Source organism: Equus caballus, chromosome 15, assembly GCF_041296265.1.
Source record: "Equus caballus isolate H_3958 breed thoroughbred chromosome 15, TB-T2T, whole genome shotgun sequence".
Taxonomy (NCBI): Eukaryota; Metazoa; Chordata; class Mammalia; order Perissodactyla; family Equidae; genus Equus; species Equus caballus.
The window spans coordinates 53,359,509-53,372,253 of record NC_091698.1 but is presented as its reverse complement, the minus strand read 5'-3'; the positions used below and the strand labels follow the sequence as shown (position 1 = coordinate 53,372,253).

The 12,745-nt window shown below is 33.9% G+C and overlaps 1 protein-coding gene across 12 annotated transcripts in view; it reads right to left on the bottom strand.

Moving 5' to 3' along the window:
* VPS54 (VPS54 subunit of GARP complex) overlaps positions 1-12,745 on the bottom strand; it is a 107,135-nt gene that overhangs the window by 72,578 nt on the left and 21,812 nt on the right. For 7 of the 12 annotated variants that reach the window (XR_011426028.1, XR_011426025.1, XR_011426026.1 and 4 more), the window contains 2 exons: positions 5,679-5,834; positions 4,041-4,282 (listed from right to left, as the gene is read on the bottom strand). Coding sequence is in view for 7 of the 12 variants with exons in the window: in XM_023618995.2 (XP_023474763.1) it covers positions 4,041-4,282; positions 5,679-5,814 (378 nt within the window). In the remaining 5 variants the exon portion in view is untranslated. The remainder of the gene's footprint in view (positions 1-4,040; positions 4,283-5,678; positions 5,835-12,745) is intronic. The other 5 variants (XR_011426027.1, XM_023618998.2, XM_070235373.1 and 2 more) reach the window with 1 other exon arrangement.

Here is a 12,745-nt window from a genome sequence, read left to right as displayed (position 1 = left end):
AACCACACATCAATTTTTAAAATAAATACAAAGTTATTTGGGTTATCTAATTCTTCTTAAGAGAGATTGGTAATTTATGTCATCCAAGGAATTTGTCAGTTCATCTAACATGTTGAATTTATTGGCATAAAGTTGTTTATAATATTTCAGTAGTAGCCTTTTAATCTCTGCAGAACCTATTATGATGTTACCACTCTCATTCTTGTTATTGGTGATTTGTGCCTTCTCTCTTTTCTTCCTCATCAGTATTGCTATAGGTTTGTCAATTTTATTGATCTTCTCAAAGAACCAGCCTTAGGTTTCTCTATTTTCTATTTCATTGATTCTGACTTTGATAGTCATTTTTCTCCTCTGCTTATTTTGATTTAAATTTGCTCCTCTTTTTCTAGCTTTTTAAGGTAGAAGCTGAGGTCATCGATTTCAGACCATTCTTCTTTTCTAATATATGTATCTATTGCTATAAATTTCTGCCTAAGTACTGCTTGAGTAGTGTCCCACAAATACCAACGTTGTGTTTTCATTTCCATTCAGTTCAAACTACTTTCTAATTTCCCTTTCCTCTTTGACCCACATTTTATTTAGAAGTTTTGGTTTCCGAATATTTGTGGATTTCCACATAACATTTCTGTTATTAATTTCTAATTTAATTCTATTGTGGTCAGAGAATATACTTTGTATAATCTGAAGGCTTCTAAATGTATTAACATTTGTTTTACAGCCCAGATTATGGTCTATCTTGACAAAGGTTCCATGAACACTTGAGAAGAAAAAGTATCATCTTTTGTGTTGTATGCAATGTTCTTTAAATGCGTTCTGTTAAGTCAGGTTGGTTGATAGTGTTCAAGTCTACTATATACTTGCTGATTTTCTGTTTTTGCTTGTTCTACCATTTATTGAGAGACAAGTTTTGAAATCTCCAACCATAATTGTGAATTCATCTACTTCCCCATAAAGTTCCCGGTTTTTGCTTCATGTATTTTGAAGCTCTGCTATTAGAGGCATAAACCTTTAGAATTATTATTTCTTCCTAATTAACTGACAGTTTTATCATTATAAAATAACTTCTTTATCCCTAGTAATAATCCTTGCTCTGAAATCTACTTTGATTGATTTAATATAGCCACGCCAGTTTTCTTTTGACTGGTGTTAAGCCTGGTATACCTTTTCCCATCCTTTTACTTTTGAATGTTTTGCGTCTTTGTATTTAAAATGCATTTCTTATAGGTAGCATATGGTTGGGTCTTGCTTTTTCATCTGATCTCACAATCTCTGCCTTTTAATGAGGGTTCTTACAAAACATTTACATTTAATGTGATTATTGATAGGGTTAGTTTAAGACTATCAATCTAGATGTTTCTTTTCTTTTTGTTTCATCCATCCATTCTGTGTTCCCTTTTTACTCTTTTTTGCCTTTGTTTGGATTGAGAATTTTTTTATTCCATGTTATCTCTTCCATTGGCTTACTAGCTATAATTCTTTGTTTTGTTATTTTAGTGGTTGTTCTTTATAAAATACATACATAATATATCATTATTTGATATTGTTTATACCCCTTGCTAGAAATGTAAGCTTTGTAATGGAGGGAACTGATGTCTGTTTTGGTCTGTTGTATCCCTAGTGTTAGAACAGTGCCAGGCATATGGAAGGCACTCAATAAAAATTTGATCAATAAATGGATAAATAGAAAAGCCAAATTGTAGTTACGAGGTGTCAGACTAGAAATCATGAAAAAGAAGGTATATTAGGACTCATCAGCTTAACAACATCCAGGCAGATGTGATCACTGAAAACAGAACACAAAAACTCTAGACAGTATATGGCTATATACACATACAAAGGTAAATAATATTTACAGATTCTGTACAAAAATATTAAGCAGTACTAAAAATGAACCAGGTACTGTATAGTATTAATGCCAATAATATAGCCATATTCAGCCTATTTCCAAATTATAAAAAGAACAAAGTAGTCAAGTGAAATAAAATCAGCTAAATGCAAATTAGGCTTGCTAATGAAAAAAGTATAAAAAAGAATAATTATAAAATTATAGATAAATATCTCCTATATAAACTTTCATTTATAAAATAAATAAGTCACAGGGATTTAATGTAAAGCATGGTGACCATAGTTAATAATACTGTATTGCACATTTGAAAGTTTCTAAGAGAGTCAACCTTAAAAGTTCTCATCACAAGAAAAAAATTTTTTTTGTAACAATGTATGGTGATAGATGTTAACTAGACTTGTTGTGGTGGTCATTTCACAATATATACAAATATCTAATCATTATGTTGTACATCTGAAACTAACATAATGTTACATGTCAATTATACTGCAATAAAAAAAACTTTTAATATCCCATGTACAACTTTAATGATTTGTTTTTAAAGACTAAAATGAACGGAATTGTATTGATATCAGTCACTTACTAAAAACGAGTAACAAGCCACCTCAAACTTAGCACTGCATTCAGTTCTTGCTCTCAGAACCGAGTTTAGAGAAACATATTATGTCTACAGATATTAAGAGTATCTGCTAGAGCTAATGCTCTATTAAATTGTCCATGGTGAATCAGAAGCATAGAAACAACTCCACTCTGCTCATTTCTTAAACCTCATAAATCATCTGGGCTTTACAGGCCTAATAGAATTATCTTCTTCTTAGTAGGTAGGGTGGGCTTCATGTTGATTCTTAACACTATTAGGAATGTGTCATTCTGAAAAATTACTACAGTAGGAGAAATATATTTACATATATTTAAATAAAGAATTAAATACAACCCAGGACAATAAAATGTGTATGAATAGAAAAGAATACCATAGACTCATCAAAGATTATTGGTCAAAATCTATAATATATCAAACTAAAAGGCTTTCAATTACTTTTGACCTGATTATAACTAACTTTAAGATTAGAAATTACTTGGCAGTACACTCTGACATCGGTCTTAGCAGCATCTTTTCATATACTATGTCTACTCAAGCAAGGAAGACAAAAGAAAAAATAAACAAATGGGACTACATCAGACTATATAGCTTCTGCAAGGCAAAGGAAACCATCAATAAATGAAAAGACAACTTACCAACTGGGAGAAAATATTTGCAAATCATATATCCGACAAGGGGTTAATTTCCAAAATATATAAAGAACTCATACAACTCAACAACAAAAAAACAAACAACCTGATCAAAAAATGGGCAGAGGATATGAATAGACATTTTCCCAAAGAAGATACACAGATGGCCAACAGCCACATAAAAAGATGTTCAACATCATTAATTATTAGAGAAATGCAAATCAAAACTACCTTGAGATATCACCTTACACCTGTCAGAATGGCTATAATTAACAAGACAAAAACTAACAAATGTTGGAATGGATGTAGAGAAAACGGAACCCTCAAACACTGCTGGTGGGAATGCAAACTGGTGCAGCCACAATGGAAAACAGTATGGAGATTTCTCAAAAAATTGAAATAGAAATACTATATGATCCACCTCTCCCACTACTGGGTATTTATCCAAAGAACACAAAATCAACAATACAAAGAGATTTATGCACTTTTATGTTCCTTGCAGCATTATTCACAACAGCCAAGATGTGAAAGCAATCCAAGTGACCATCAACAGATAAATCGATAAAGATGCAGTATATATACAGAATGGAATATTATTCAGCCATAAAAAAGATAAAATCGTCCCATTTGCAACAACATGGATAGACCCTGAAGGTATTATGTTAAGCGAAATAACACAGACAGAGAAAGACAAATACTGTATGATTTCACTCATATGTGGAAGATAAACACAGCGATAAAGAGAACAGATTAGTGGTTACCAGAGGGGAAGGGGGTGGGGGGTGGGGTAAAAGGAGTAAAGGAGTACATACGTATGGTGACAGATTAAAAACTGGACTATTAGTGGTGAGCACTACATAGTCTATACAGAAACTGATATACAATAATGTACACCTGAAATTACACAGTGGTATAAACCATTATGACCCAATAAAATAATTTTTAAAAAAAGATTAGATATTACCTGAGAGATTTCTTGTTGATATACTGTAAAATGTTCCTTGCTGATCTGTGGGAGGTAGAATGAAGGTATGACTTCAGTGTCCACAAAGTCCAATCCCCATGTTTTTGTGAAGAAGTCAGATTCTCTTTTTGCTAATCTAGGATCATTTAATGCTGCTGGGAGATTTACTTTGGAATGATATATAGTCCATCTATGTTGATCTGTAACTAGAGATGGGGCAACACATAAACTATGTGAATCACCTGCAAAAAGTAAACAAGAGAACTCTGTAAAGTAAGTTCTGTGTTTGAAAGTATATCCTAGAAAAATAAAAATGCTTAGACTCCACTTTATACAAAACAACTAAACTCTCTCTTCAATAGCAAATGTTTTAATAAAAATCAATCTGATTAAATAACCTTCAGCTTTCCCCATCAATTGCCAAGGGGAGGAAAAACATGCACAAATAAAGGATATGCAAAATTTGAGGGTTGCAGTTGCAGGGTGGGGTGGATGGTAAAGAAAGTCTTTCATTAATTCCTTAATGTACAATTTCTCTCTCTTTTTCAACATCAAAACTCTTCTACCTTCTATTGTATACCTTCTATCCTTTAATACTCTAGTTTTCTTCTCAGGTAGGCCTTTTTTCTATTGTATTATGGCAGACACTCCTGGTTCCAATATCCTCTGTTTGGCTTATAATTAGATAACATAAATGCTGATGTGGCATTAACCACAGAGGAAAGAAAACTATACAGTTGATTCTTGTTATTCACAGTAGTTTTGTTCTATAAAGTCACTGGAATACTTAATTAGCAAATGCTGAACTATTGCTCCTAGGGGAAATACAGGGTTAGGTTTCTGTGAGTCTCTGGTCACATTTTCTCAACCAATCCATACATAGTCTTGTTTCATGTGTGTTTCTGTTTAAAGACATCTTATTTAGTATATATTGTCCATTCATTAACATTGAACTCATACCTAACATCACTGTAACTCATATCTGAATAAAATTTACATAACACATATTTTCTTCATAAGGTACATTACAGCTTTCTTTGCTTAGGAACACTAGAAAGTACTTCAGCACTACATTTGGGAACCATTTTAAAAAGCAAAATCACCAACAAAAAGCACAAAAGTGCAAAAAACATGGCACTAAATAGACGACAAAAATGACACTTGTTTACAGCATGACAGCTAAAACAAGAAGGCAGAGTGTCGCCTTTTTCAATCTCAGGTGGGAACGTGTGCATCAGGTGATTCATACTTTTCATTCTTCTGCACATGTCTGCAAATGACCACAAAAGTGCCATAAGTATTGATTTTGGGGGTCACAAATAAATTTTAGGGAGTAGGCAAATTTGCAAATACAGAATCCGTAAATAACAAGGATTGACTGTACTATGTTTAACTAAAGAACTTTCACTCTGTACCCTCATTTTCAAAACTTTTCGTTTATGTAATTAACTTCTTTTATGAAAATGCATAAAAAGGGCTATAATTCCAATTTCCCAATCAATTTACTTCCAAATTACTTACCTCTCTTTAGTTTTAACATCATAAAATTTACTCTTTTAAAATAAGTATATGAAATCTGACTAATCATTTAAAGATTGTACAAATCCTCAGTAAAAATTCTCAAAAAAAAGGCATTACCTGTGGGTTCCTTGGGACACACATCTGGCAGTGACTGCACAGGTCGAATGTGTTTTGCTGGATCTACCTCTTTTTTAAAGAAAACATCACTGCTGCTTCCTTGAGGCACTGGTGAAGAACTGTGGCTTGAAGCCATTGCATAAAATCACCACTCAACTGAAAACAAGTAACAAATAATAATCAAGACACTAATACAAATCAAAATTCATCCATAAGTATTATGCATGTCACATATTTTCTTTTAAAAAGACACATTATTCAAAATCCCTGAAAGTATAAGTACACAATTTGAATATTCACTGTTAACTGGGAGTCACTCATAACATTTAGTTTGCTAAGAAAGTTATTTGTCCTTGTTTAAAAAATATTCTCCCCAAAGTGAAATATCCTTACTTAGTCTTTTATCCAAAGTGCAAATAGATGCCAAAGCTGAAACCAATATATATTAAAGATGAAAACATTCCATTCATTCAACAAGTATGCAGTAATTACACATTATAGCAAAATGGTTAAGTGCACGGGTTTTTGAAATATGACTGCCTGAGTTCACATGCCAGCTTCAATTACCAGCAGTATAACCTTAAGGAAATTTACTTAACCTTTACATGCTTTACCTCACATGTAAAAATGGAGATGAAAAGAGATCCTATCTCATAAACATTTGGTAAGAATTAAAGGAATGGATAGAAGAAAAGCATTTAAAACAATGCCAGCCTCAAAGTTAGTGTTCATAAATGTTAGTTATCATTATGATTATTACTATGTGACTGTCACTATATTAAATGATTATAAAATAAAAGAAGCATCATTCTTCATCAAAACACTAAGCAAAACACAAGTTAACCTATGTCTACATTTTTAATAAGTGATGAAAGAATCTGTGGTGCAAGGCAACATAATATAGGTTACAGTGTCAGGCAAGACTTTACAAATGAAGCAGTACATAACCTGGATACTGAAGAACGTGTATTATTTTATTATTGGAGGGTAGATAATCTTAAATTGCTGAGCATATCTATCAAATAGGCAGGCATTCAATAAATATTTTTAATGAAGGAATAAATAAATGAACATAAACAGAAGCTGATAGCTGAAAGTGAACTTAGAGACCCCCTAGTCTAAGTTCCTTCATACTAGAGATACGTACAGCAAGGCCCAGAAAGACTACTTAGTTTACAAAGATACATGTGGTTTAACGAGTTAAAAAAAAAAAAAAAGCCAAGTTAGGAAATTTGGTGAATAGAAAAATAAGAGTAAGAAATAAAGAACAGAGATATACGGCTAGGACTGGTGGCAAAAAGTACATCCACTCTAACTCTCCTTTAGTCTGGTGGAAAGCTAAAAATTACATTTCTCAGACTTCCTTGCATATCTGTCTCTGTCCTTCTAATGCAAAGGAAGCATATCCAACTACACCATTCACTGAGACCATAAGAAACAAGCTGCCAAGAAAATGCACAAATAACTTCCTCAAGGTCCCTGAACATAAAAGCAAACAGCATGAACAAAGGTTAAGGGACATGGAATAATCATAAGAGTGTGTGGAAACTGACCTGGTTAGAGTGAAATGTTTGCGTTGGAAAGTAGTGACAAATAAATCATATTTACACACACACACACACACAAACACACACCAACACACTCCCACGGTATGGGCAGACTAGAGTTGGCTCTCTAAGCAATAAGGAGCCATTAGAGGTTTGGGGGTAAAAGAACACTACAATGAAAATATCTGGGAAAATTAATCAGTGCCTTGGTTTGAAAGGCATCACTCGTCTGTTGTATTTATATCCATATACATTAAGTGTATGGTTGTTTCTGGATAAAAGCACCAGCATATTTAAAACAGCAGAAATATCTAAAGGATAGGAAACACTGTATAACACAGAAATTTGTACATTAAGTGTTTGGTAAAGACGATTCTAAATTTAACATTAAATGTGTTTAACTTTTTTGTTAATTTCATCAAGTAAAATGGCTAAAATAAACATATTTTGACACTTAAAGAGGTAAAGCTACAAATATATGGAAAATATATTTATGTTGAAAGCCCACTGCTTGATGTCAGATAAATTAAATATTGATTCCAACAATAGTACACTACTATTTCAATTTATTTTATTTATCATCACGTTGTTTTTACAGCAAAAAGAAATCCTAAGTGCCATCTTAGGTAACTTTTGGAAAAACATTTCATCTCCTATAAGTTATTTCTGTATCTGGGAGGGAAAAAACACCTTATTTACTCCTTAAAGAATCTTAATTGGGAAACATACACAGGTTTTCTGCTTTTTCCTAGACCTTTCCTAATTCTTCTTATGAAAAGAGGGACAGGGGCCGGCCCTGTGGCTTTGTGGTTAAGTTCATGTGCTCCCCTTCGGCAGCCTAGGGTTTCGCTGGTTCGGATCCTGGGTGTGGACATGGCACGGCTCATCAAGCCATGCTGAGGCGGCGTCCCACATACCACAACTAGAAGGACCCCACAAGTAAAAAATATACAACTATGTACCAGGGGGCTTTGGGGAGAAAAAGGAAAAAATAAAATCTTAAAAAAAAAAAAGAGGGACAATCTCCAGCTATAAAGAGTTTATGTAAAACTAGGGGACTGCCTACACAGGCGAGTCCCAATTTCCAACCATTTGACTCTCCATTCCCTTCACCATCCTAATTTTATTAAGAATTTCTCCCCACAGTAAGAACCAAACTTTGTATTAATGATGACATAGCAAGTATGATGCAGACTTAGTAAGTGCAATCATTGGTAATAAAATATGATGAATTTATTCATAATGCATAGATATATAAACAAAGACAGCAAATCCACATGGCCTCTAAACCAAACAATTTCAACAAAGAAATAATCTTTGATTGAAAGGCTAAAGAACAGAAATGATGAAGTATCTTAGTAAGTTTCAGTGTAAGCAAAGAACAGCTTGTCTACCTAGAAAAAAAAAGTTAGCAAAAATAAAAGCAAACAGGGGCCAGCACCATGGCCGAGTGGTTAAGTTCGCACACTCCACTTCAGCGGCCCAGAGTTTCACCAGTTTGGATCCTGGGCACAGACCCAGTGCTGCTCATCAAGCCAGGCTGAGGTGGCATTCCATGTAGCAGAGCCAGACGGACCTACAACTAGAATATACAACTATGTAGTGGGGGGCTTTGGTGAGAAGAAGAAGAAAAAGAAAAGACTGGCAACAGATGTTAGCTCAGGTGCCAATCTTTAAAAAAATAAATAAAAACAAACAAAAAACAGAGAATATAGGAAAAAGGAAAACGTTAAGCACTAAATGCAGGTAACCTCTGATTTCAAATAATTCCACTTGTAACTACACATCTAGAAACAAATCAGTGGTCACCTACAATGAGAATCCATAAATAACTCTATTCTTCTTCATATGGCAATCCTCTCATAATTTCATCAATGCCATACTCAAATATTATCTTCACCTCCTTCTTTGGTTTCTCACACTTAGTCACTCTTTATGTATTTCTACGTTTGCACCAATCATATGGAAATTTTGGTTTTCATATAGGTCTTCCCTGTTAGACTGTGAACTTCTTGATAGTTCCATTTTCCTGTGTATTCTACATGCCTAACACATTTCCTGGCACACAGACAGTATGTAATACATATTTTATAAATGAATGAAACGGGTGGTATATAGAACAGATGAGAAGAGACAGACATTAGTTATGACAGCTACCAAAAACCCTTGAGTGAACAGATAAGAGCATGGGGCTGGGCTGATAAGGAAAGGAATAAACAAATACATTCATTTCAAAAGAAAGAATTTGCAAGGATGAGTAAAACAGAGAAATTTGAATTTCCTTCTTGTAGCTCAAAATATCTTTTTATGTTAAAAGTTTAGTTAAAAGCTTCTATTAAAAATGCCCAGAAGTAATGAGCACATCAAGTACTCAGACTTTGGCTTCTAAATACCATTCCCCACAAGGAAGCCATGGTTCTTTGAAGAAATATCTCACTCCAGACTTGGAGCACAAAAAGAACAAGTTGATCCTGAGAACTCTTACTGTGTCAGAAAGCAAGGAAATGCTCAACGATGAGTAGGGTCTGTCAAAAGCGAAAAGGACCAAATTAAAGGGGTTCCCTCTGGCCAATCTGGACAATTTGAGTACTAAAAAAAAAAAAACCTAATTGAGTGCAATATATTGAATAAATAAAGGTTAATGAATCCATAGTGATACTTAGGGCACCACAGGAGGGGGGAAATGAGCAAAAGGAGGTGGGGTAGGGTGGGGAAAGGAAATCTCATATCTTTACAGAAGAATGCCAATAACAAATGTAAAGGTATGACTGAATTAGAAAATCACCATTTTGTAACCCTCAAGGTAAAAACCGATTCAGGCAAAAATCATCAATGTATGCTAAAGCCGTTAGGTGAACGCTTGTTCAGAAACACAAAACTCACCTCGTGCCAAAGTAGCACGTATAGATTACTCAGCAATGCAAAGGGAAAAAAGGATCCAGCTCTCATCACTCTAACTAAATCATCAAACTTGGCATCACTGATAATAGCAAGACAACTAGATATGATGTGATTCGTGAAATGACAATATGACATAAACATCACCATCTATGAAGCATTCTCACCAAAAATGTTTAAGGCAATCTAATAAAGCCTCTAGACCAGGGGTTAAGCTATTTCATCCTACGGATTCCTTTGGCAGTCTGGTAAAGTCTATGGTCCTCCTCCCAGAATGTTTATAATGCATAAAATACATATGATTATAGTGGACAATTATACTGATATCTAGCTGTCAAACTATGTTTTTAAATTGTAATATAGAAATATTTTTGTTTCTCGATTAATATGAAATCTATCTTAATTTCTGCAATAAATACATTTTGAGATACCTGCAACACCTTAATGGGATATGAAAATATCTGAAATTTCTATTGGTAACAAAGTCACAAGTAGTGCTAGTATCCCTGTGAAGGGTTCCTACATTCATAATTAAAGAAAATGCTAAAACTCAGTTAAAGTAGGGTTTCTCAACGATGGCACTATTGACATTTTGAGCTGGATAATTCTTTGTTGTTGGGAACTCTCCCCCTGTACACTGTAGGATCTTTAGATACATCCCTGGCCTCTATCCACTTGATGCCATAGCACCCTTCCATCCAGTTGTGACAAGCAAAAATGTCTCCAGACAAAGCCAAACAACCAGGGTAGGGGAAAAGACAGGAGAAGACAAATCACCCTTGTTGAGAACCACTGAATTAAAATACAGATGCAATTTTTTCCCCCATCCAAAGTTCGGAGACTCCCTAAATTCTATCCATAGACCCTCTGAAGTCTGTGAACCCAAGGTTAAGCACCCCTCTTCTAAACCTACCTTCCAGTCTACAGGAAACAGGGGAACAGGATAGTGATGTTTAAACCACAACATGGGGAAGCAATCCAACAAACTGAGAATATGAGACATTCTACAAAAAAACTGGCGTGGACACTTAGATCAAATGTCATTTTAAAAAGGTAGAGAACTATTCTATATTAAAATGAATAAAGAGACAACAATTAAAGGCACTATGTGAGCCTTGACTGGGTCTTGGTTCAAAAAGAAAAAATTGGCTCTAATACACTCTTGGGACATTTGGGAAATTTTGAATATGGGCTGAATGTTATATGATATTTTAGAATTATTATTAATTTTCTTAGGTATCTTATTAATGGTCTGATCATGAGAAAATGTCCTTATACTTAAAACATGAATACTGAAGTATTTAGGAGTGAAGTATGATGTCACCTGCAACTTACTTCTAATGATTCAGCAAAAAATACACACAGTTAAAACAAATATCGCAAAATGTTAAAAATGCCTTATCTAAGTAGAGTATATATGAGTGTAACATGTTCTGTTCTTTCACTTTTTCCGTATGTTTTTAAATTTTCACAAAAAGTCAGAGGAAAGAAACTTTAAATATTTGTCAAATGTTAAATAGATAAACAACGCAAAATATATCAGAGAGAAGAAAAACATTCCATTTGTAAGTGCTAATCTACCTGAAGATGACATTATTGTATAACTTCAATTATGGAGGGAAAAAATCAACAGATTTCGATCAAATTTTAATGTTGCATAAGAATAATACCATATATAGAAACTGGAATTCTTAAAGGCTGAATGAGAAGGCAGCTGAGACAGAGAAACATTTACCACAGACATTACCCAGAAACTGTGCAAAAATTTCTTCCTTTGCTTCTACATTGTAATAGTAACTGCTTTCAGAGAACACTGATATCACAAAAACATTTAGTCAATTCTAACCTAACTATCCATGAAATTGCCTATTACAAGTAAAGTAATAGCAAAAGTTTTTTTTTCCCCTCTACCATTTCAACGTATACAAAACATTTTACCAGTGGTTAACATAGAGATATACTAATTAATCATTTTATTTCCCTTCTCCTATTTTTCAAAAGTGACACGCTACTTTATAAAATATCCTACATTATAAAATCTAAACTTGCCTGCTCTCTATCATGCTTCTATCATACTGTGGTCCCCTAACTGGTCTCTCTGCTTCCAGTCTAAACCATTCTGCATATTGCTTTAGGATTAATGTTCCAGAAAGTCTTCATTCTGTCATACTTCAGCTCAAAAACCTTTAATGTTATTCATCACCTTCCAAACAAAGGCCAAGCTTCACAAACTGGTATTCAAGGCTTTCTACAATCTGATGCTTGTCATCCTTTCTAGCCTTATTTCCTATTACCCTTGGATAACCTCTATTCCAGACAGGGTGCTGTTTGTCCCTAATCCATCATGCTATTGAGGCTTCCTTGTCTTTGTTATGGCTTTGCCCTTCCTGGAATATTAATACAATCTTTCTACTCTTGTAATAATGCCTCTTCTCCCTTCAAAGGTCATTTTAAATTTCATTTCTAGATTACATATCCTAAGAAAACAAATATACACACACTTCAAAATATGAGAAATAACCCCAGAATTATTTTTAAGAATGAAAAAGTTGAAACAAACAAACAAATAAGAAGGAGCTGGTTAATAAGATTTAATACAACCAAACAATGGATTATACTGCC